At 51.8% G+C, this 21,795-nt stretch overlaps 1 protein-coding gene across 4 annotated transcripts; it reads right to left on the bottom strand.

Annotated features, from left to right (window-relative positions):
* Positions 1 to 12,325: 12,325 nt before the first annotated feature.
* Plekhf1 (pleckstrin homology and FYVE domain containing 1) lies at positions 12,326 to 19,693 on the bottom strand. Of its 4 annotated transcripts, none has more exons than XM_029535539.1 (3): positions 19,640 to 19,659; positions 14,127 to 15,573; positions 12,326 to 13,754 (listed from the first exon to the last, which is right to left on the bottom strand). In XM_029535539.1, exon 3 carries the CDS (start codon positions 13,736 to 13,738, stop codon positions 12,899 to 12,901), a length of 840 nt encoding a protein of 279 aa, XP_029391399.1. In that variant the 5' UTR covers positions 13,739 to 13,754; positions 14,127 to 15,573; positions 19,640 to 19,659; the 3' UTR covers positions 12,326 to 12,898. The 4 variants fall into 4 exon arrangements, with proteins under 4 accessions (XP_029391399.1, XP_029391429.1, XP_029391461.1 ...); XM_029535569.1 differs by lacking the exon at positions 19,640 to 19,659 and adding an exon at positions 16,303 to 16,322; XM_029535601.1 differs by lacking the exon at positions 19,640 to 19,659 and having other exon boundaries at positions 14,127 to 14,202; positions 15,529 to 15,546.
* Positions 19,694 to 21,795: the final 2,102 nt, after the last annotated feature.

Genomic DNA, 21,795 nt, shown 5'->3' on the forward strand with positions numbered 1-21,795 from the left:
AAAAGAAAAGAAAAAGAAAACACTCCCACAGGCGTGCCCAAAGGCTAGTCTGATGAGGCCACTCTTCAGACTTCCCTCTTTACAGAAGACCCAAGCTTGCGTTGAGCTGACAAACACTAACAGGCACATTGCCCCTCCACCCGATGAAAACATCTGCATCCAGAGAACAAATGTTGAGATGATCTCTTCAATTTAATAAGCTATAAAAGCATACCAGCCGGGCTAAACTCACAGGGACAGTCATGTGCCTTACAAACATCACAGTCCCTCTTTGCAGGAAGTCTTCTTAGCACTGGAGAAGATGCTGGAGATGTGAGGGGCAAAGGCAGATCTCTCCTGCGTTTCCCACAGAGCTCCCTAGGATGAAATGAAAAGAGACTGACACAGTAGGGACCGTCACAGAAGCTCAGTGACCCAAAGCCAGGTGGCCCAGAGGTCAGGAGACGGGAATGTAAAAATCAGCGTCTGTGGGAACAACATCAGGTGATACACTGTCCAGGCTTTGTTGCTTTCCCCTCTCTCCGTGTGTGTGGGGGGGGGGGGGGGGCTTGGGGAATGGCTTAAAGGTCTTTATATAGCCAAGATAGCATGCTAGGACATGTCACACCGTATCTACCGCTTTCCAAAGGCCATTACTTTAGAATGACCATCAGGTTACATAGTTGTTTGGGATAAAATTCCCTGGATTCCTTCAATAACAGACTTCTAACTTGTGTGTCCTGTCTCTCTCCCAGCACCAGGAAGCCCCAGGAGGGAGCTTTGCCTGTTGGGTTAACAGCTGAAACCCCAGTTCTATCTCAGCAGATGTTTGTTGATGGAATAAACAAAAGATGGGAAAGCCAGGAGGTGATCTGCTCTCCTTTCCCATTGCTTAAGTGCCTCATAAACATTCATTGTCCCTTAGGAGGCAGGCCGGCCCCAGCATGACCTCGGGCTCAGATAGACACTCATGAGGGAGAAACAGTTTCCTCCCAGTGAGGGAGGGAAGGCAGATTATCACAAAACAGGATCTGAGGCCAGATTCCAAATGTAACCAGAATGGTCACTGGGCAAAGGACTGTAATACTGTGTCATGGCTCAGGTGATAAATGTCCTCTCTAGGCTCAGGTGTCTGAACAAGTCCCCAGTTGGTGGGGTTGTTTGGAGAGGTTTAGGAGGTGTGGCCTTGCTTGGAGGCAATGTGTCCCTGGGGGGGTGGGGTGGGTTTTGAGAGTTTGTCACTTCATTCTGCTTCTTGCTTTGGGCTAAAATGAGACCTCTCAGCTTCCTGTTCCTGCTGCTCGTTCCCGTGCCTCCCTAGTGTAATGGACTCTGGTGGTTTTCCCTTGTAAGTGGTAATTTACATGTCTTTACTTCCAGCCCTCAGGAGGAAGAAGTAGGTGGATCTCTGTGAATTTGAGTCTGCCTGGTCTACAGAGTGAGTTCCGGAGCAGCCAAGGTTATAGGGTAAGGTCCTGTCTCAAAAAACAAAAACAAAACAAAACAAAAAGTTAGCTTGGGGTTAGGGAGATAACTCTGTGCCCATTAGTGAGGCAAGAAGATCTTTGTAAATTCAAGGCCTGTACAGTCTACATTGTGAGGTCTAGGCCAGCCAGGGCTACCTAGTGAGACCCTGTTACAAAAAAAAAAAAAAAAAAAAGTACATACTTGCAGAGGACCTGAGTTCAGATCCCAGTACCCACACCAGGCAGCTCAGAACTGCCTGTAACCAAGGTTCAGAGGATCTGATGCGCTCTTCTGGCCTTTGAACCATATACCCCTCACTTCACAATTAAAAACAACAAAAAATAAATCATTACAAAGATGTATGTGCTTCACTGGGGGGGGGGGCAGGGACGGGAATTAAACCTAGGGGTTCAGACTTGGAATGCCTGCTCTTCAGGATGCTGAGACAAGAGGAAAAGTCTGATGCTTCCCCAGGCAATTTAGCGATTTCCTGTCTCAAGATAAAGGGACAAGAGGGTTGGGGGCGTAGCTGAGTGGTAAGGTGTTCACCTGCCTCACCGTGTAAGACTCTGGGTTCCATCTCCAGCACGGCAAAGAGAACAGCAACAAAGAACAACTCCAAGCCAGGCGTGGTGGTATAAACACATCGTTCCAGCCACCGAAGCAGGAAGATGACAGGGCCTGTGTAGTCAGTCCCAGGCTGGCCTGGACAACTGAGAGTGACCCAGCCTCCCTCTGTCTCTCAGTCTCTCTGGGTCTCTCTCTCTCTCTCACACACACACACACACACACAGAGAGAGAGACAGAGACAGAGACAGAGAGACAGAGAGAGACAGAGAGACAGAGAGAGAGAGACACAGAGACAGAGAGAGAGAGACAGAGAGAGACAGAGAGACAGAGAGAGAGAGAGAGAAAGGAAGGAGGCTGGGGCACAGCTCAATGGTAGAGAGTTGGTCTAACATGGGCCCAGTACCACCAAAAAATAAACTTTGCAAGGAGGGGAGAAGGAAAGATGGAGGGGGTGGGGGAGTGGGGGGCCAATAGGATGACCTGACCCTGTTCTGTCCTGTGTCAGGCCCCCTGCTAACCCTCCCCAGCACTTGTTAGGAGAGACAGATTTCCCCTGCTGCTCCATCAGTGTGCACACGTGCAGGAGGGGCTCAGGCCCCGAGGCAGGTCTTCCTGAGCCATTATTTTTCTATGTTGAGGGGCATGGGAAGCCTTTGTATCCCCAAATCAAGTTGTATCTGAATTGTTTCGTTCGGGGCTGTGACTCATGGTAATTGGCTCAGGAGGCCCAGAGACTATGGCTTTGTGACGTGAATAAAGAGATCACTGTGCCCATTGTGGTCTTGGACACCCCGTTATCTGTCCATCTGCCTTGAGCTATTCATTGTCTGATGGATTTCTTTTTCAACAAAAATCTGCACAGGACTGGAGAGATGGCTCAGTGGTTAAGAACGCTGGCTGCTCTTCCAGAGGACTCTCAGGTTCAACTCCCAGCATCCACATGGCAGCTCATAATTAGTTGTAACTCCAGTTCCAGGGGATGTGATGCCCTCTTCTGGCCTCCATGGGCATCAGGTAAACAAGTGTTACATCCATGCAGGCAAAACACTCATACAGAGAAAAGCGAGGGGGTGGGGGGCGGGTATATCTGGACCCCAAGACAACCCAGCTCACTTGCTTTTCTTGAATCTTCTGAGCCGGACGTGGTGGCGCATGCCTTTAATCCCAGCACTCAGGAGGCAGAGGCGAATCTTCTGAGAGTCACGGTGACACCTGCTGATGTGACCTCAGGATCGTGTCCCCTGACCCAGGGAACCCTGCTCTGTAGGAAGGTGAGGATGACTCTTGCAGACTGAAGAGGTCTCTGGTTAAGACCTAAGTCAGGTGGCTGCTTCTGGAGCCAGGGTAGGGGTGAGGTCATCCATGCTAAACCTCAAGGCTCAGGGGAGGAAAGAGGGTTCTCAGGGGTGATCTCCCAGAGGAGAGCGATGCTCAAGGGAGCCTCTGTTCTGTTCTATACTCTCACTCCCAGCAGAGATGGGCAGCGACTGCGAGTAGGGGACGTCTCTATGTAAGAGTGGGCAAGAGGAAGCCTCACACTGGTCCCTCATGTGTCACCTGTACCCTTCAGCCCCTGGCAAGAGCCTTGTCAGCAGTCCAAGGGCAGTGGAGGACAGGGCTCTTACACAGCTGCCTTCCCTGAGAACTCTGGAGAACTGGCCTCTCTCCTGCTCTGAATCTCACTCTTTCAGTGGACTGGCTCAGGAGCAACCCAGGAACTCTCCCAGGCCAGCAAAAGGGTGACTGGCTCAGAGCTGGAAAAAGTCAAGGGCTTTGCTTCTTGGGAGTGGGAGTGGGGGCCCCCAGAATGCTTTGCTGTGGTTTGGATCCCAGAGTCAGATATTTGACTGTGCTCAGGGTTTTCATGATTTGCAAGCTGCTTGAAGTTTCCAGGGGTTTCCACAGCCAGGTTATCCTGTGTGTGTGTGTGTGCGCGTGCGTGCGTGCGTGCGTGTGTGCATGTGCGTGTGTGTATGTGCGTGTGTGCGCGTGCGTGCGTGTGTGCGTGTGTGCGCGTGTGTGTGCGTGCGTGCATGTGTGCGCGCATGTGTGTGCATGTGTGTGTGCGCGTGCGCGCGCGCGCGCGCGCGCGTGTGTGTGTGTGTGTGTGTGTGTGTGTGTGTAGTCATTGGCTCGGATGCCAGCTTCAGCTCCCTGCCAGCCTGGGAGCCACATTGTGCAGGAAGGATGCTCTGGGAAGCCTGCTCTTTGGAACCAGACATCTTCCAGACTCTCCATGACGTGCCAATGATCGAAATTTCCCCTTGGTGGGTTTTTTTTGTTTGTTTGTTTGTTTGTTTTTTTGTTTTTTTTTTTTTGCACACAACTGTCTGGCTCCGTTTGTGGTCCCGCCTCTGCCATCCCCCACCTCTGCCTAGTGCTGCCTTTCTGTTGTGAGCTTGGAGCACTTGGCTCAGGTTGGCCTGGGAGGCTAAAGTGGGAGAGAGCAGGAGACAGGAAAGACTTGGTCAAACAGAAGACAGTGCTGGTCTCAGCTGATTCTCTTTCGATCCACGTGTCAGGTAGGGGTTGAGTGTCTGTCTGCTCAACCTAGGCCTTGGCTTCCTAACCTTAAAGATGCAGGGTGAAGGGAGGCCTCAAAGTCACTGGGATATTCCTTCCTTCCTGGGCAAGAGCTCCCTGGAGAGGCTGGGGGACTCAAGTGGAGAAGAGTGTGTGTGTGTGTGTGTGTGTGTGTGTGTGTGTGTGTGTGTGTGTGTGTGTGGTGGGGGGTGGATTCTGCCTAGAATCCACCAGTGAGTGAGTGACTGAGGGTGTCAGTCAGTTAGAAAACCTTACTTAGAGTTTAGCAGTGAAGGGTTTGGGGGCGTGCTTCAGAGGTACAGCTTGCCTTCAATCCATCATCAAGGGACTAGTGTCAGGACTTGGTGAAGGACCTTAACTAGAATCTAGCAGTGAGTAGCTGAAGTATGGCTTAGCAGCAGACCATTTGCCTAGAGCGAGGGCTAGGGTCCATGGGTCAGTGGTAGAATGCTTGCCTAAAATCCACTAGTGAGGGGGTTGGAGGTGTGGCTCAATGGTAGGGCACCTGCCTAGAATCCTTCAGTGAGGGGCTGGGGCCATGGCTCAGTGGTAGAGCCCCTACCTAGGATCCCCCAGTGAGGGGCTGAGGGGGGGGTGGCTCAGTGGTAGAGCCCCTGCCTAGAATCCTTCAGTGAGGGGCTGGGGGTGTGGCTCAGCAGCAGAGTCCTTGCCTAGAAACCTCCAGTGAGGGTCTGGGAGGTAAGAGACTCTCCTGGAAGAGAGAGTACGTGGCTAGGATGCACAAGGCCTTAAGTTCAGTCCCCACAACTGAAGATCTCCTAGCACCTGTCTAATATTTCTTTCATGCTGAACCAAGGTCAGATGCTGTGAGCCAGTTTGGGAGCAAGAAGGCAGACCAACAGGTGAGTCTAGAGGTCAGGGCTGCAGCTGAGAGGGCCATGGAGTGTGTGCATGGAGTGTGTGCATGGAGTGTGTGCATACAGAGGTTCTCTCCTTCAGGGTAGGACTCGAGCCGGGCGTGGTGGCGCACACCTTTGATCCCAGCACGCAGGAGGCAGAGGCAGGCCTGGTCTACAGAGTGAGTTCCAGGACAGCCAGAGCTACACAGAGAAACCCTGTCTCGAAAAACAAACAAACAAACAAACAAACAAACAGGATAGGACTGGACCTAACCAGGTGCTACACAGCCTGGTCAATGTTCACCTCTTTGGTCTTGCTGGAAAGTCTTCCACTCTGCCCAGGAAGCTCCTTGGGTGTCCACACTACCGACTCCATTCCTGTGCCAGTTTCCCTATTGACTGGTGTATCACAGGGTCCTGGACCCGCAGGGCACTCACGGACACAGTACTGCAGGCAGTGGACACACCCAGGCAACAGCTTTGGAGAACTGGTTTGTTTACTGGGGGTGATGGTGGTGATGGTATTTATGCTCCTGGAGAGGTGGCCAGGGTCTCTGGCGCCAGATTCGTGTGGCAGGGTACCACTGGCCGGGGCAGGGGTGTTGTAAGATGCTTCATTTACATACTCAGGGGCTGCAGGGGTACCGGGTACCTCATACAGTCAAACAAGGAGTGAAGCCCTCTGATAACTGTTGGGTAATACATTTCCTACTAGTGTTGATTGATGGCGCCAGGTTGGGACAAGGGAGGTAGCCAACTCCTGCAGGCCTTATGTTTGAGGTATTGGGGTTGACAATCTCTCTACCTACCCTTTCTCCCTTCCTCAGTAACCTCGGGCCATTATGGCTCACACATGCTAGACGGGGCTTACCTGTCTATGTCCCCTGCTCTGGCTTCCCCACCCACCTATGACTGCATCTGTTTTACTGATAGGCTGGGGCTCAAGGGCTTGCTTGGAGCTGATATCTGGGCAGGCACCTGAGGACTCCTGTCTCTCCGCCTTTCCTTTAAACACAGCCGCACAAAGCCTGCTGGAGGAAGTCAACTCAGCCACTGGGATTGGGTTCCCCCACCCCCACCCCCGAAAGAGTGACTCAAAGGCTGGCCCAGTTCTCAGGCAGAATCTGAAGTCTTTGGGGGCAATTATAAACAAAGGTAGCCACTTCCCCTTGACCTGCTTGTGACTGAGGCCTCTAGGAAGTGGGCTACCCAGACAGGGGCTGTGGGAAGGGGAAGGGCTATCTCTGGGTGTGGAACTTTTCATAGGGTAGATCATCAGGTTCTGACAATCCCCAAGCTTAGACCTTAGACTGTCTACAGAGGTCCCCACCTGTGAAAGCCCACATCCTCCTTGTATATGCTCTGCCTCAGTCCATGCATGCTTGCTCGGAGCTGAGGGCAAAAGATGGGGGCTGGTGCAGTGAAGAGCGGTCTGCCTCAGCCAGGGTTGCTTTCTGGCTCCCCTTTTCTGCCCAGGCCCTCTAGCACCTCTGTTTTTCAGCAGCCTTCCTGGTGGTGGGCCTTCCTATCTATGTCCCCTGCTCTGACTTCTGCACCCTCCTATGAACTGTCTCAGTTGGTCCCCTGTGAAGCACTGGGCAATTGCAAAGGATCCCTTTGAAGGTGGCATCAGTACTTCCCCTAGCTTCTAGGGCATTGTGGGAAAATGTGGTGGTCTGAATGGAAGAGCCCCCAGAGGCTCACACATTTGAATGTTTAGTCATCAGGGAGTGGAACTTGTTTAGGTGTGGCCTTGTTGGAAGGAGTGTAGTCCTGTTAGAGGAGGTGTGTCACTGAGGGTGAGCTTTGGGGTTTCAAAAGTGCTGGCCACCAACACATGTCCTGTCGTCCCCCGGCCCCCCATCTCCTGCCTGCTGCCTTCTGATCAAGAAGCTATTGCTTCAGCACCATGCCTGCCCTGATGCTCTGAAACTGTAAGCACACTCCAACTAAATGCTTTTCTCTTATAAGTTGCCTGGGTCATAGTGTCTCTTTTCAGCAACAGAACAGTAACTAAGACAGCTCTCAAAGGCTGTGTGAATCCGCCAGTTCTGCATCTAGCACCACCTGCACTGGGCAATCTATTGCTATTGCACACTCATTGGCAATGGAGATCCTGCTAAGCTGTCCTCCCTCCAGCCCAGGTCCCAATGGGCCTGGCTACCCCAAGGGCAAGGTGGACACTGGCGGTGGGTATGGTGGGCACTGGCTCCAGCTTGTGAGAGCAACTGGTGTCTGGAAGGAAGAACCTGCCCTACTTCTGATGAGAGGCCAGGCCACCAGTTCTAGGACCCATACATGACTTAGCTATTTTTTGTTTTGTTTTGTTTGTTTGTTTTGTTTTGTTTTTTTTGAGACAGGGTTTCTCTGTGTAGCACTGGCTGTCCTGGAACTCACTTTGTAGACCAGGTTGGCGTCGAACTCAGAAATCCACCTGCCTCTGCCTCCCGGAGTGCTGGGATCAAAGGCGTGTGCCACCACGGCCCGGTGTGACTTAGCTATTGTGACCTCGCTGTCAAGCACACCCATGGTGTTTGGGTGCCTTCCTGGTATGCTGGTCTCATTTTCTTTGAATGAGACCCCAAGGTCGGAGGGCTGGCTCAAGTGTCAGATCTCCCATTGAGCATCGGCATAGAATGGCTGGCCTAGTGAGACTTCTCTGCTAGCAAGGCAGGTGGGCCCTTTAACCCACGGCTTTACAGTAAGGTTTGTTGCTATTGCTGTTTAATAGTAGACATTCTAACTGGGGTGACATGACAGGTCAATGAAGTTTTGATTTAATTTCCCTAGTAACTAATCAGCTCCCAAGGGTCACAGGCACCACCACCCCATTACGGAAGGGGCAAAGGCAGGTGGCTCTCTGTGAGTTCAAAGCCAGCCTGAACTGCAAATTTTAGGTCAGCCAAAGCTAAAGTGAGACCCGTCTGTCTGTTTCTGTCTATCCTCTGTTGAGTCTGTCAGTTGACTGTAACCTGCCTATTTTCGCTTTTGGTGTCATATGGAAAATCATTGTCTATACAAGTCTCATGAAGTCTGCTGGGGCCTACAGTGGAAGGAGAAAGTGGACTCTACAGGCTGCCCTCTGACCTCCATATGGCATATGTCACCCACCCCTACACAAATGAATGTAATAATACATTTCTAATCTCTCCTTTTTTTTTCTTTTTTGAGACAGGATTTTTCTGTGTAGCACTTGCTGTCTGTCTTGGAACTTGCTCTGCAGACCAGGCTGGCCTCAAACTCAGAGATCCGTCTGCCTCTGCCTCCTGAGTGCTGAAATTAAAAGGGTGTGTCACTATGCTTAGCTACTTTCAGTAATTTTTTTTTTAAAAAAGTAAATTTAATAAAACAAACAAGAACCAGTACCCCAGTCCTCATGGATAGCAAGATAAAGCTTCCTGAGGCACGTTATTCTGAGGTGTCAGTGTCTCCTTTCCAGCAAGCTCTCCCAAGGCCATCCCCTTTGAGGGAGGTTTTGTGACCTGCCTGTCTCTGCATGGAGCACAGATTGACCCTACTAAGTAGGCACCAGCATTCACCCTCATTACCACAGAGACAGCATCCCTGGGGTCCCAGGATCCCCTGCCTTCTTCCCCACTTGGCAGAGCACACTTGGGAGTCACTAATTCTATGTAAGGCTCTCTCCTTTAATAAATGTGGCACCTGGAAGTCCCAGGGACAAATGCACAGGCTAGGGACCCTGACCACGCCCCTTGAGAGGCTTCTCCTGTTATCTGAATCCTGTGTGAGGAGTGGACCCCACTGAAGGGAAAGAGCCGTCTGTCATCTGTCCCTGAGCACTGGGTCACAGCTGCAACCCTGAGTCCTGCTCCAGTGCTCCCTCATCAGGGCTGGACCCTGCCCAGCTGGTTCAGGCACCACTGAGGTCCAAGTTCCCATGCTGTCACTCAGGGTTCTGGCCTCAGAATCTCCCCAGTCTCTTCATTTCCAGGAGGGGCAAGGCAGGCTCCTCCCAAGGCCCCAGGGCTGCCAGAGAGTCACATGCTCCTGGCAGGGACAGTATCCACACAGCTGGGAGGATACATTCCAGGGAGACTCAGCTGGCAGGACAGTGGGTCCCTATGTCCTTGCCAGGCCTTGTGAGCAGAGCCCTGGACAAGAGTGTGAGGCCTGGCCCCGACCCATGAGACAAAGCGCTCTGGGATCCTGTTGTCTTTCGGCTCAGAACTGGGAAAATCAGAAGACATCGGCAAATGGCTGAGGTACTGAAGTCCATCCTGAGAACTCCAGAGCCGCTGGCTGGGGTGGCAGTCAGGGGCAAAGGTCAGCAGGAGAGCCTGGACGTAGCCCTCAGCACCTTGACTGGAAGTCCCAATTGAGAATGGCCCATGCCCGAGTTGCTCCCCAAGCCCTCTCTGAGAACAGCCTGCAGAGCACACTTGCAACCCTTGATCCCAGCCTGGCTGACCATGCTGGCTCAGCAAGGGACTGGGGACAATCTCTCACACAGGTTCATCCCTTCCCAGGCTCCATTCTAGGCCCACATGCTAGATGTTTGTGTGTTACATTTATACATTTGTATCGAAGGCTGATCACATCCACCCCACTCCTCTCTCTTGCTCCCTCACTGGTCCCTTCCTTTTCCTAAACACTGCCTCTACTTCCACATATTATTTTGTAAAAATTAGCATCTGCCTATGAGAGAAAGACATGGTCTTTGAGTCTGGCTTGTTTGGTTTAACCTGGCAATCTCTACTCCATACATTTCTCTATGAATGACAGAATTTCCTTCTCCTTGGTGTCTGAATAAGTCTCCAGTGTGCATGTACACTGTATCTCCTTTATCCATTCCATGTTGATGGGCACCTGGGCTGGTTCCATATTGGCCGTTGTGACTATTGCCAGGATAATGATGGTACCCAAGTACATGCTGAACACCCAGACTGAACAGGGCCAGCCCCAGCGGTTTGCAGAGAGCCTGCACAATGACTTCTGTAGTGACCGCACCGTTTCGCTTTCTTCCACAACTTATTTCAAGGCCTTCACCCCTGTAGTCTGTTCCTCACTACACTTCAGCAGTGGCCGGATCCTGGGCGCCACTCGGTCTCATAAAGAGTCCAAGGCAAAGATCCCGACAGTCACCTAGGCCATACTGGGAGTCCCCTCAGTATCTCAGTACAAAAGAGTCAGAGGTGGGAGGGGGACTTGGGAAGCCCGCCCACCACCACAGGCAGAAAGGGCAGAGGATGGGCTTTGATAGACTTCCCTTCGGGAATCCTAGGTTAGCTCTGGCTACACAGTCCCCACACCTGTCCACCTCTCCAGCCATCTGTCCACAAGTCAGAACAGTCTTCAGGGCCGAGAGCAGACTGCTGCCTGTAGCAGACTCTGTGGTTCTGGGGGTCTACTGTCTTTTGGACTCCAGCATGCTTCTTCAGGACACACAGACCCCTTCCTCTTCAGGGCCTCTATACTAGTCACTTCAGGTTCCTGGGGTGCTGTTTCTCCATTGGCACAGCTCGCTCTCTGCACCTGGTACCAACCTTAGCCCACCTCTAGCCTCCCTTCCCAACTGAGAGCTGAGCCAGGACCCTGTCCATCTCAGTCACAGCCGTGCCTCCGGCATCTGGCAGGGAATACACGTCTCAGTAGCTTAGCATGAGTGAACTCCCTTCCAAGGCTGTTGACCATCCAGGGCCCTTGTGGTCTCCAACATCTTGGAGTTTAGGGAAGTAACATCCTAGTCTTAGGTCTGTGGGAGAGGGAGTCAGTCTGAGCTCTGGGGTGAGGGATGAGCCAGTTTCCATCTCTCCTTCCCACAGTGCCACATGGCTCCGACCACTCAGGCTCCCCGAAACCCTGCTTATTTTGCCCAATGGCTAAGAACCACCTCTATACCCAGTCAGCCTCAGACAATGCTGTCTATCCATAGGAACGACTGCCTTCTATACCCGAAGGGTTTCCAGGAAAGGAAGGTTCCAGGGGCGTGAGGTTTGTTGGTCAGCACCCCTGGGTGGGAAGCACGGGGCTGCCTGGCCTGGGCTTCTGAGAAGATGCCAGTTCTAGCTTCAGGAAGTTGCTCCTTCCTTATCCTGAGAAACTGCCTGGCTCTGTGCCCTCTGCCCAAACAGGAGAAGCAGCCTGAACTAGTTTGTGTGGCTGACAGAGGCCACAGAGGGAAAGGGCTCCCCCCCCCCCCCCCCAGCCTGTCACTGCCATACAGGCAGCTCCTGGGTACTCCATACTGAGACCCCTCCAGCAGTCTCTGAAGGGTTAGGGTAGCCACGTGTCTGTCAACTCCAGGCTTTGGGATCTGGAGAGTCCTGATAACGGGGTTCACTCCTGATAAAGGGGTTCACAATACCAGAAATCAGAGGGGAGTTTTCCTAGCACAAAAGTCCCACGTGTACCCTGGACTGAGCAGTGTAAAAGTGACCCCACTCTATGTACAGAGACTCCAGGCAAGGCCGGCCAGGAGACTCATTCTCTTTTATGTAACCGGGGCTCTGAGTCCTGGGATCACAGTCAGGAACTATCATGCACACAGCTTTACAGAAGGTTTCCGAAGGGCCCTGAAGCTCTACAGTCAACAGGAAAGGCTCCCCAACATGGGCTTGCTCCCCGATCACCATCTGCAGCGGTTGTGCAGGAGACGACACAGGGGAGTCTATTCATCCCAGAAGGATCAGGCTGAGCCAGACACTGCTTCCTTATCCCACCCATTTAGATAGCCCACAGCCATAAGCAGGGTGTCGTAGTACATGCCTGGAACTCCAGCACCAGGGAGGCTAAGGATAGAGGATCTCAAGTTGTCTCAGCCCTATGTAGCAAGTTCTTGTCTTGAAAGGGAGGGAGGGAGGGAGGGAGGGACGGAGGGAGGGAGGGGGGGAGGGAAAGAGGGAGGGAGGGAGGCTGGCTATCAGAGCGAGTATGGAGCTCTGTTCTTGGGGAGCCAGGCACCTGGTGGCATGAATGGCTCACGGGTGGGAGGCATTTCCAGGATGCCCAGTGTAGCAGTATCAGCGATGGTTATCCCTAGAGCCATGGTTTCTACCCTGGACTGAGCAGTGTCTGAAGCTAGGGTACTCTTAGCAATCAAAAGAGTTGGTACTTTATTCTTGTTTATTCAGTTTGGCAGGACCCGGTTGCCAGGTGGCGAAATCTGCGTGGTAGATGTGCAAGCCTCATGCTCTCCCATGGGCTGTACCTGTTCATGGTTGAAGGTGGGAATGGGGTCTGAAGCCCAAGCTTCCCTTTGCCCTCTTTAACCCTCAATGCGTGGGGCACCTGGCCTGGTCTACTTTCAAGGGCCGCAGCCGTAGCCTGGTCACCAAGGACTGCATATGAAATGGAAAGGAAACTATTTGAAAAAGACTTAGAAGAGGGCCCAGGAGGCTACTGTCTAGTAGAAAGGCACTAGTAATGGCTCTGGAACAGCCACCTGTCACACGCCCACCGCCAGGGGCAAGGGTCTCCAGCAGAGGACTGGCTTGATGCAAACACTCTGCAGGTGAGGGTCAACTATGGAAGGCTGACCAGGAGACACCGGAAGCATAGAACTCCACCTGGGTCGGCCAGTCACCATCTCCATTGCCCTCTCTGTCCTCATCGGAGTCATCGTCATCGCCACTGGATGCACCACAGACAGTGCCACCCAGGTGGGACAGCTGCTGTGGAGAGCCCCTGATCCTCTCCCTGGCCTCCTCCCTCCGCTTCTGGGCGGCCAGCTCTCGGTAGCACAGGCTGCAGACGCGAAGGGGCTTGGGAGAGAGCCGTGGCAACAGGAAACGCTCCTTGGAACACTCAGCACAGACCACAAACCCGCATTTGCGGCAGTGGTGACGCCGGGTGAGTGCGGAGAAGCGCGTCTGCGTGCAGCGCATGCAGATGTCCGTGGCCTTGTCCGGGATCCAGGGCGCTGCGTGCTCCGTGGTGGGCTGGCGGCCTGTGGCCAGCAGCTGTCTCCGTACACACTCTTCGATGTGGCTTATCCATTCCTGGCGCTCTGTGGTGGAGGCTGCCGACACCACAAAGGACTTCTTGGCTGTCTTGATCATCCAGCGGTTCTTGGCCTGCAGGGTCTCGGGTAGTGGCTCCAATGTTACCTCTTCTAGAGGAATAATATGCTGGCTGCGGTACTTGCGCTTGCTAAGCACAATACTGCCATACACCAGGATGTCGTTGAAAAGGAAGAAGATGCGTGGCTTGGCCTTCTTGCGGCACTCTTTGGTCAGCACCCCCTCGCCTAGGAGCACACGGCCGGGCAGGGCCAGCGGTTGCCCCGATGCCCCAAAACAGCTCTCCACTGCTGCAATCCGCTGGCTGTTGATCTCCGTGTTTGCCAAGTGGTCCACCATCTTCTCAATAGCTAAGCTGTAGGAGGCAGACAGGAAGGCCGTCAGCTTTGCCTATGAAGTCAGAGCCATAGTGCCCCGCCCCGCTAGACCAGCTCCCTCACCCAGCAAACTAGACTCACCCACCAAACCATTATCCCCGCTGTGCTTCAGCCAGCCCACTTGGACTCCCAGGTACAGAAACCCAGCGTTTCAGAGGTCGACCTGACACGGTTGGGGGTGGGGGTGGGGGTGGTGAAAAGAATTGTTGGGGGGTGGGGTGGAGGGTAGGTGGGTGAAGGGGACTCTCTAGCAGGAGGCATGTGGAAGGCAGACAGCAGTGGGAAGGCAGCCATAAGGAGTTAACGCCAAGATGTAAGGGAGCCCTAGGAACCTTGGAAACAGAGCTCACCTCAGGCACGCACCAGGAGCAAGGAAGCTGGAATAGTGGGTCCCCAGCTCCCATCGGCTAGCTGTTCTGGGACAGTCTGTAATCGGAAGACTGAGGGTGTACGTCCTGAACGGTGCAAATGTTGGACAATACGACCGTCTGGGATCCAAACATCACAGCCTCTGTAATCCCTCGTTTGCCCAAGGTATCTAACTGTTGTGGGTGGCGAAGCTCACCATTGCCATCGGTGTGCTACCTCTAAGCCAATGGTGTGATGTTATCTCCTGATCCCTCACACAAACCCTGGCAGGTCAGAAAGCCCTCTCTCTGCCCAGGGCCCCCATCTCACAGGAGGAAAACAGACTCTAGGAGCTCTTCGGAGGGAATACAGCTCATACCTTATCTCTGTGGAGGGTAAGGCCCACTTGGGCTCTCTTCTGACATACTTACGAGGCAGTAAACCCTAGCATAGCATAGCACACGCTAGCTACCCTGTGCTGTCCAATCCCACCTTTCTAAACCAAGCATACTCAGACCTGAAGAACACACAGATGTGACCTCTTCCTGGTCCAAGACTTTAGACTTGGCATCTCCACTAAGCTCTAGGTATAGACAGCCCCTCGCCCACCCAGTCATCAGATAACCTCTTACATTCAACACCGAACTCCTTGTTCCCCGGGCCCCCTCTCATCCACCCAGTGACTCAAACTCTAAATCTAGTCTCCGTCCTTGAACCTTCTCTTTCTTACACACAACTTCTCAGCATGGGGCTCCACCACTGTACAGTAGGATGATGCCAGCTTGCCTCATCTGGAAAAGACCATCCATGTTGGCCCTGGTCTGTGACCAGCTTAGCTCCCAGTTCTCTTCCAGAAAGATTCTCCATTAACCTCACCTCAGGTAGCTCTTTCCAGTGATGGCAAACTAGCCAGAGGTCAAATTTGGCCCAGAGCCCATTTTTATAAATAAAGTTTTATTGTAACATGGCCCTGCACATCCGTGTAAATGGTATGACTGAGCTAATACATGAATCAAATGGCCATAAAACCTGAAATACTGACAATCAGTGACCCCTTCTGTAAGACGCCACCCTGCTTTATGTTTTTTGTTTCCCTTCGTGATGTGTATTAAGACTTAGTCACCATGCTGGAGAGATTGCTCATTTGCATAAGAGCTTGCATATGGACCTGAGTAGATCTTGAGACCCCCTTGTAAATAGGTGTGGCGGTGTATCTGTATTCTACTGCTGGGGAGGTAAAGATAGGATCCTCGAGGCTTGCTGGCTAGTAAAGATGGCTGAATTTGTGAGTGTCAGATTTACAAAAAAGGGGGTGGAGCTAGGGGACCTATACTGCTTTCCCAGAGGATCCAAGCTCAGCTCCCAGCTCCCAGTCTTCCGATCCAGCTCCAGGGAATCCAGTACCTCTTCTGGATGCTGTGGGCACATTGCTTATGCCACCTGTGTTATCTAAAAGGAGGGAACCTCAATTACAAAAATTCCTCTGTAAGATCCTGCTGTCAAACATTTTCTTAATTAGCATCAGCTCCTGCCTCCAGGTTCCTGTCCTGTTAGAGTTCCCGTACTGACTTCCTTCAATAATGAATAGCAATGTGGAAGTATGAGCAGAAGAAATCCTTGCCAACTTACTTTTTGGTCATGGTATCTCACTGTAGCAATAGAAATTCTTAACTAAGACACCACCCATACATATATACCCATAGTTAAGAGTAAAATAAAAAAAAAATTTTTAAAAGACTTATTTATTTATTATATGTAAGTACACTGTAGCTGTCTTCAGACACTCCAGAAGAGGGCGTCAGATCTTGTTATGGATGGTTGTGAGCCACCATGTGGTTGCTGGGATTTGAACTCCGGACCTTCGGAAGAGCAGTCAGGTGCTCTTACCCACTGAGCCATCTCACCAGCCCCGTAAAATAAAAATTTAAAAAGCCAAGCTGGACGACAAAGGAGGAAGACACCAGACATCAGTCTCTGGCCTCAACACACACACCACCACTACCACCACCACCAGCACCAAGAACAACAACAGAAAACCTGGTATTTTCCTGCCCAGTCACTGCACATGTCCCCTCTATTGCCTCCGCTCACTCTTTAGCTCCACAAAACAGAAACCTTTTCTTGCCAATAGCTAGATCAGCAATTCTTAAAACTGTGTCATGTGCACAAACCACTCACCTCTTTCTTGTTGAAAGGAAGCAGGAGTGAGTTGACCTCTTACCACAGGCAAACACTTGCACACGCGCGCGCGCGCGCGCGCACACACACACACACACACACACACCACTACACATACATTTCTAGGTCACCATACTGTGGTTCTGTATGTGAGGCTGCCTGTGGGAATCTGGAGTTGGGGGATGGGAAGGGAGGGGACAAGGAGTCAGCCGGGAGGAGACACTGAACCTCTTCAGTCCTGTTTCACTGCCCCCTTCAGGCCTAAGGGCCGCCCACACCACCTGATGTAACTATTTTTAGTTAGCTGATCTTGGCTTCAAACTTTGTTCTGCCACCTGATCATCAGTTCTTGGCTGAGGGACAATATGACAAACACAAATGTGCCAGCATGCTAGCGCCAAGGCCACCAGGCACTGTGCTGGAGGCCAATATGGATAACATCTCACAGTGAGGAGGCCAGAGTGGCCAGGGGCAGGAAGTCCAAAGGTGCAGTGGCTTAAGGATAGCAGGGTCAACCGAAACTCAGGAGCAGAGGGATAGGACAAGGAGCAATGGCTCAGCACACTTGCTGTTCTTCCTGAGGACCAGCATTTGGATCCCAGGACCCACATCAGGTGGCTCACAACTGCCTGTTAACTCCAGCTCCAGGGGATCTGACACATTCTTCTGGCCCCCGAGACATTCACATACCTGTGGTGTTCAGTCATATAGACCCATGAATAAAAATGAATTAAAAAAAAAAAAAAAAAAAAAAACACTGGGCGTAGTGGCGCACGCCTTTAATCCCAGCACTTGGGAGGTAGAGGCAGACAGATTTCTGAGTTAGAGGCCAGCCTGGTCTACAGAGTGAGTTCCAGAACAGCCACGGAAACCCTGTCTCGAAAAACCAAAAAACAAACAAACAAACAAAAACAAAACAAAACAAAAAACAACCAACAACAAATCCCCCAAAGCCGAAACCCTGTCTCGAAAAAAAACCAAAACCAAAACAAACAAACAAACAAAAACAAAACAAAACAAAAAACAACCAACAACAAATCCCCCAAAGCCGAAACCCTGTCTCGAAAAAAAACCAAAACCAAAACAAACAAACAAACAAAGAAGCCCATCTAAACTGGTGGAGATCTCATACCCATTGGAAAGTTCCTAACAAAGAAATTCCAGTTGGTGCCAGAGTAGAAAAGTGGGAAGAGTGTGCACCGCTCCTGGGGATGTAAACTGCCACAGCCACAGGCTGGGGGCGGCTCGGTGGCTCTCCATGCACTTGCAGGGACCCAGGTTTTCAACACCCACATCAGATGGCTCACAGCCACCAGTAACTCCAGTTCTAAGGGATCTGCATACGTGTGGTGCACAGACATAGAAACACTCATAAAATTAACAAATACATCTTGAGGAAAAAAACCCGACATAGATACGATGGGAGACAACCTGAAGACTCCTCAAAACATTAAAATACATTTGCCATATACCTACCTTCCCCACTGTGTGTCTATTTCCAAAGGGATTGGAAGGGATACCTATACTCTCGTGTGTGTTTACTACAGCCAAGAGGCAGAAGCAAACCAGATGCCCGGCACCCTGAGGAACACATAGCCGAGGAAAACTGGGGATCTACAACCAGAAACTAAAGACCCAGACCCATTATGACCCACTGCCGGGCTTCCTAAATGCAACCTTAGTGAAATACAATCACACTCAGGCTAACACAATCTAAAATGTATTTACTCTCTGGCCCCTTACAGGTAAAATGAACAAAACACCTTGCGTATGGATGCGGCTGACAACCACACAGGTTCTGTCCTGATGCAACCCCTCAAGCCCTCTTGTTCACTGCAGTACAGCCCTTAAGAGAGGTCTGGGGCCTTGAACTCAGGAAGGAGTGAGGTAAGAGGTGGTTACAGGGGCAGGCAGGGCCTGTCTAGCAGGTTCACAGGCCAGCATGAGCATTCCAGAGTTGTTTACAAGGGTAGTAAGGGAGTGGCACCACCCAACTGAGTCAGGAGACCTTCTAGAAGCTTCCTCCAGGAGAACGGATTAGGAAAATGAACCCTTAGGTGCTACTTTCTTAGCACCCACTGTTTGCTAGGCACAATGTTAAGCACCTAGCACGGCTGTAACTCCGTGCCCAGGAGCCACTTCACAGTCACCACCCAAGAACCTCAGGGAGTGGGCCCAGCTTCCAGATAAGCTCAGAGCCAAGGAAGAAAAACTTTGGCCCAGGGGGCATTCCTGTAATCTAGCATCTGGGAAGATGAGATAGGAAGTTGGAGCGTTCTAGGTCAATCTGGACTGTTCAAGGAGACCTTATCTCAAAAAAAAAAAAAGCAAAATCTTTTGGGCAACCTGGCTCAGAGGGTAAGGATGTTTGTGGCCATGTCCTATCCTGGGAATTCACATGATGAAAAGGAGACAATAACTTCTGAAACTTTTGGCCCTAGTAAACAAAACAACACCCCCCCCCTCCCAATCCCTCAAAAACAAACAAACAAAAAACCATGCCCAGGATCAGAAGTTCTTAAAGTCCAGAGTGGTGTCTTTCCCCCCCCCCCGCATAACACACAGGGTACCCAGTCCCATCCCGCAGGCCACAATGCCAAACCCCTCCTTCCCTGGCGGGACAGGGTTGGCCAGGTCCCAGTGCTCAGACAACTAACTGGCCTAGCCACTCTAGGCAGCTCTGAAGGCTGACGTGGGCAGGACGCGCAGCAAAGGAAGCACTTCAGCTTACAAAAACCGCAGGGGTCTTGACCCCAGCACTGATCGCCCCTCCTCTGCGGCCTCTGACCGGGTGGAATCTGATATCAGTTTTGTTCGGATTCCAAGGCCTGCGCCCTCTCGGGGGGGGGGGGGGCGTTTGCACACGTTCCACTGAGACTCGGAATTGCCGGTTTCCCTCCTGCTGCGGCCTGGGGACACCTCTCTATGGCGCTTCAGTTGCTCCCTAGGAGAATCCCACACTAATAACTTCCTATATGAAGAGTCGCGAACTCAAACTCTTCAGGGTCCCAAATTCGAGGCTATTGAGAACGGTCCCTCCCAACCCAAGACGCCTCTGGCCAAGACGAGATTCCCGGAACGTCACGGGATAAGGTAAGGGTAGAGACTCGGCGGAGAACCCTTCCCCGACTCGCGCACAACCCTGGGACTCTGTGACCCTAGAGTCCCAGCTGTCAACCCCTTCCCAAGGAGCCTTCCCAAGTCAGCAAACAGCGAGCAGCCTCTGCTCCAGTGGAGCCCCAGATGCGAGTTCCTGAGGCCACCTCTACCCGCAGCTGCAGACCTGGCAGGGTGGAGGGCGGAAGGGGTGCGTTCTGCCCCTCCGTAGTCTGCTTACCTCCCGTACGAACCTCAGCGTCCGCACTGCCAGTCCCGAACTGGCGCCGGCCAATCCCTGCGCCGCCCACGCCTCCGGGTTCCAATTTCCCTGGTCACGCCCCTTCGAGGGCCTTTGGACCAATCGGAGCCCCGGCACGCAGGCGGGGGTGGAGCCGGCCCGAGTTCTCCAGAAATGTGCGCGGGCGTTCTTGAACCGCTGGACGGTAAACGGGTCAGCTGCGGTTGTGCGTGGGGACGTGGGGCTGATCCCTGATTGGCGTCCGGTTCCCAGCTTTCCTGGCCGCCACACTCAAGACTGAGTCGGCGCGAGTCCGAGGGACGGCCTGTGAGGGCAGCAGGCATGACGGGGTGGTGGGCCCTCAGATGCCCCTGTTATCATGATGCCTATTTCTTTTCAGCAACAGAAACACGCGTTTTATTAAAGACCAACAGAACTTTATAATTTTTTTCCTAGTGGAAAATGTTAAAAGCACACGGGAGGAAATTAGTTTAGTGGACCCCAGGTATTCATCATGTAGCTCCAACGCGAACAGGTACCCTGCCCTGGCTGCTGGTGACACTCAGAACTCAATTCCAAGGCTGCTTTCCCATCTCACCTGCCCCCACGCAATCCTCATCCACTGTCTTCTGGTTCCTAAAAACCACTGGGTTGGTTTCACTCCCACCCTTCGCCCTCTCCCTCCTTTGTCATTTCAGTGTCGCCTCCTCAGAGAGGTCTCCTTGGCCACAAAGGAGCAGTTCTCAACTCCATCCATTTTTTTATTGTTGTCTTGTTGATGCTAACCCCCTGGCTGGCCAGAAATTCTATGTGTAGACTAGGCTATCCCTGAACTCAGAAGCCTTGCCTCTGTCTCATTAGTCTATAGTGTTAGTTTGTGTTGCTAAACTGGTTACATTGAAGAGGGTCTAGCTCTGGTTAGCTTGGTGCCTGCTGGGCCAAGGCCAAACTGGGTTTGGAAAGGGGTGGTGTTAGGGGCAGACCCTTCCCTAAACTGTCCCTTAATCCCTACCATCCCCCACATCCTTACCTTCAACAGCACTTACTGAACATTTCTTTTAGGTTTGAAGTTTGTTTAAACATTTACAAAATGCACTGCTGTGAATATTTCAGATGGGGAGAAGACACATAAAAATAGAGACCTTTAGCGCCCCCCCGCCCCATCAGTAGTGGGATTCAAACTCACGACCTCCCGTACTAGAGAAGTACTCCACCAATGAGATATATCTCCCGCCCTGACTTTAGCTCATCTTTAATCAGATTTGGGGGTCTGGGTGTCATATGTCTGTGATCTCAGCAGGCAGGAGGTTGTGGCAGGAGGATGGAGTTTGAGAGCAGCCTGAGCTACATAATGAGACTTTGTCTCAGTCAATCAAGGATTTGGAGTTATTGGTCTATTTCTGCGGAGGTCTGGTCTTTTGCTTATATTGTCAAGGCCTGTTTGCTTCCGGGAATCACTGCACATACTCTGTAAGTAAGTGACTCTCTGTAACCTTGCCCCCCAGCTTGTCCCTGATTGGTGAATAAAGCTGCCCACAGCCAATACTTGGGCAGAAGAAAGATAGGCGTGGTCTTGAGTTTCCAGGTTTGAGGTCAAGGAGACCTCGACCAGGAGAAAAAGGGAGGTGAAAAAAAAACCACCATGGGGTAAGAACCTTAAAATAATCTCCATGTGGGCTAGCTAGCTGGAGTTAAGAGCAGCCCAGATGAAACATAGCAAATTATATAATGGAATTGTTATTATGTTATATAGCATAGAGGATAGCTATTGTGCTGATTAAAGCTTATTAGAAATATAAAGGTTGTATGTGTCCTTTATTTGGGAATTGATGGTCAAAGCTGGGGTAGAAACCCTACAAATATTCAACAATATATTTGTCCACAGCAAACATCCCTCTTTAGATGGGGCTCATATCTACCATCTACTACAGACCCCAACACTCTCTAGGACCCATGGATGCATCCCACTTAGATTTTTGGTTGGAGGTGTAGCCACGCTCTCCACTATCCAGAGGGAAAAAGCAGGGTCTGAAGTCCCCTAGGTTAGGATGTAACTATTACTGGAGTGTTAGGACAAAGCCTGGTTCTGAGTTTCCACTGTGTAGGCTGAGCCACCCATCCTTATCGAGGAAGAACTTCTTAGGGAGAAATGGAGG

Source organism: Mus pahari, chromosome 1 (assembly GCF_900095145.1).
Source record: "Mus pahari chromosome 1, PAHARI_EIJ_v1.1, whole genome shotgun sequence".
In the NCBI taxonomy this organism is placed as follows: Eukaryota; Metazoa; Chordata; class Mammalia; order Rodentia; family Muridae; genus Mus; species Mus pahari.

Coding starts and splice junctions, on each gene's coding strand:
- Plekhf1 (XM_021216483.2), bottom strand. CDS start 13,738: ATGGTGGACCACTTGGCAAACACGGAGATCAACAGCCAGCGGATTGCA.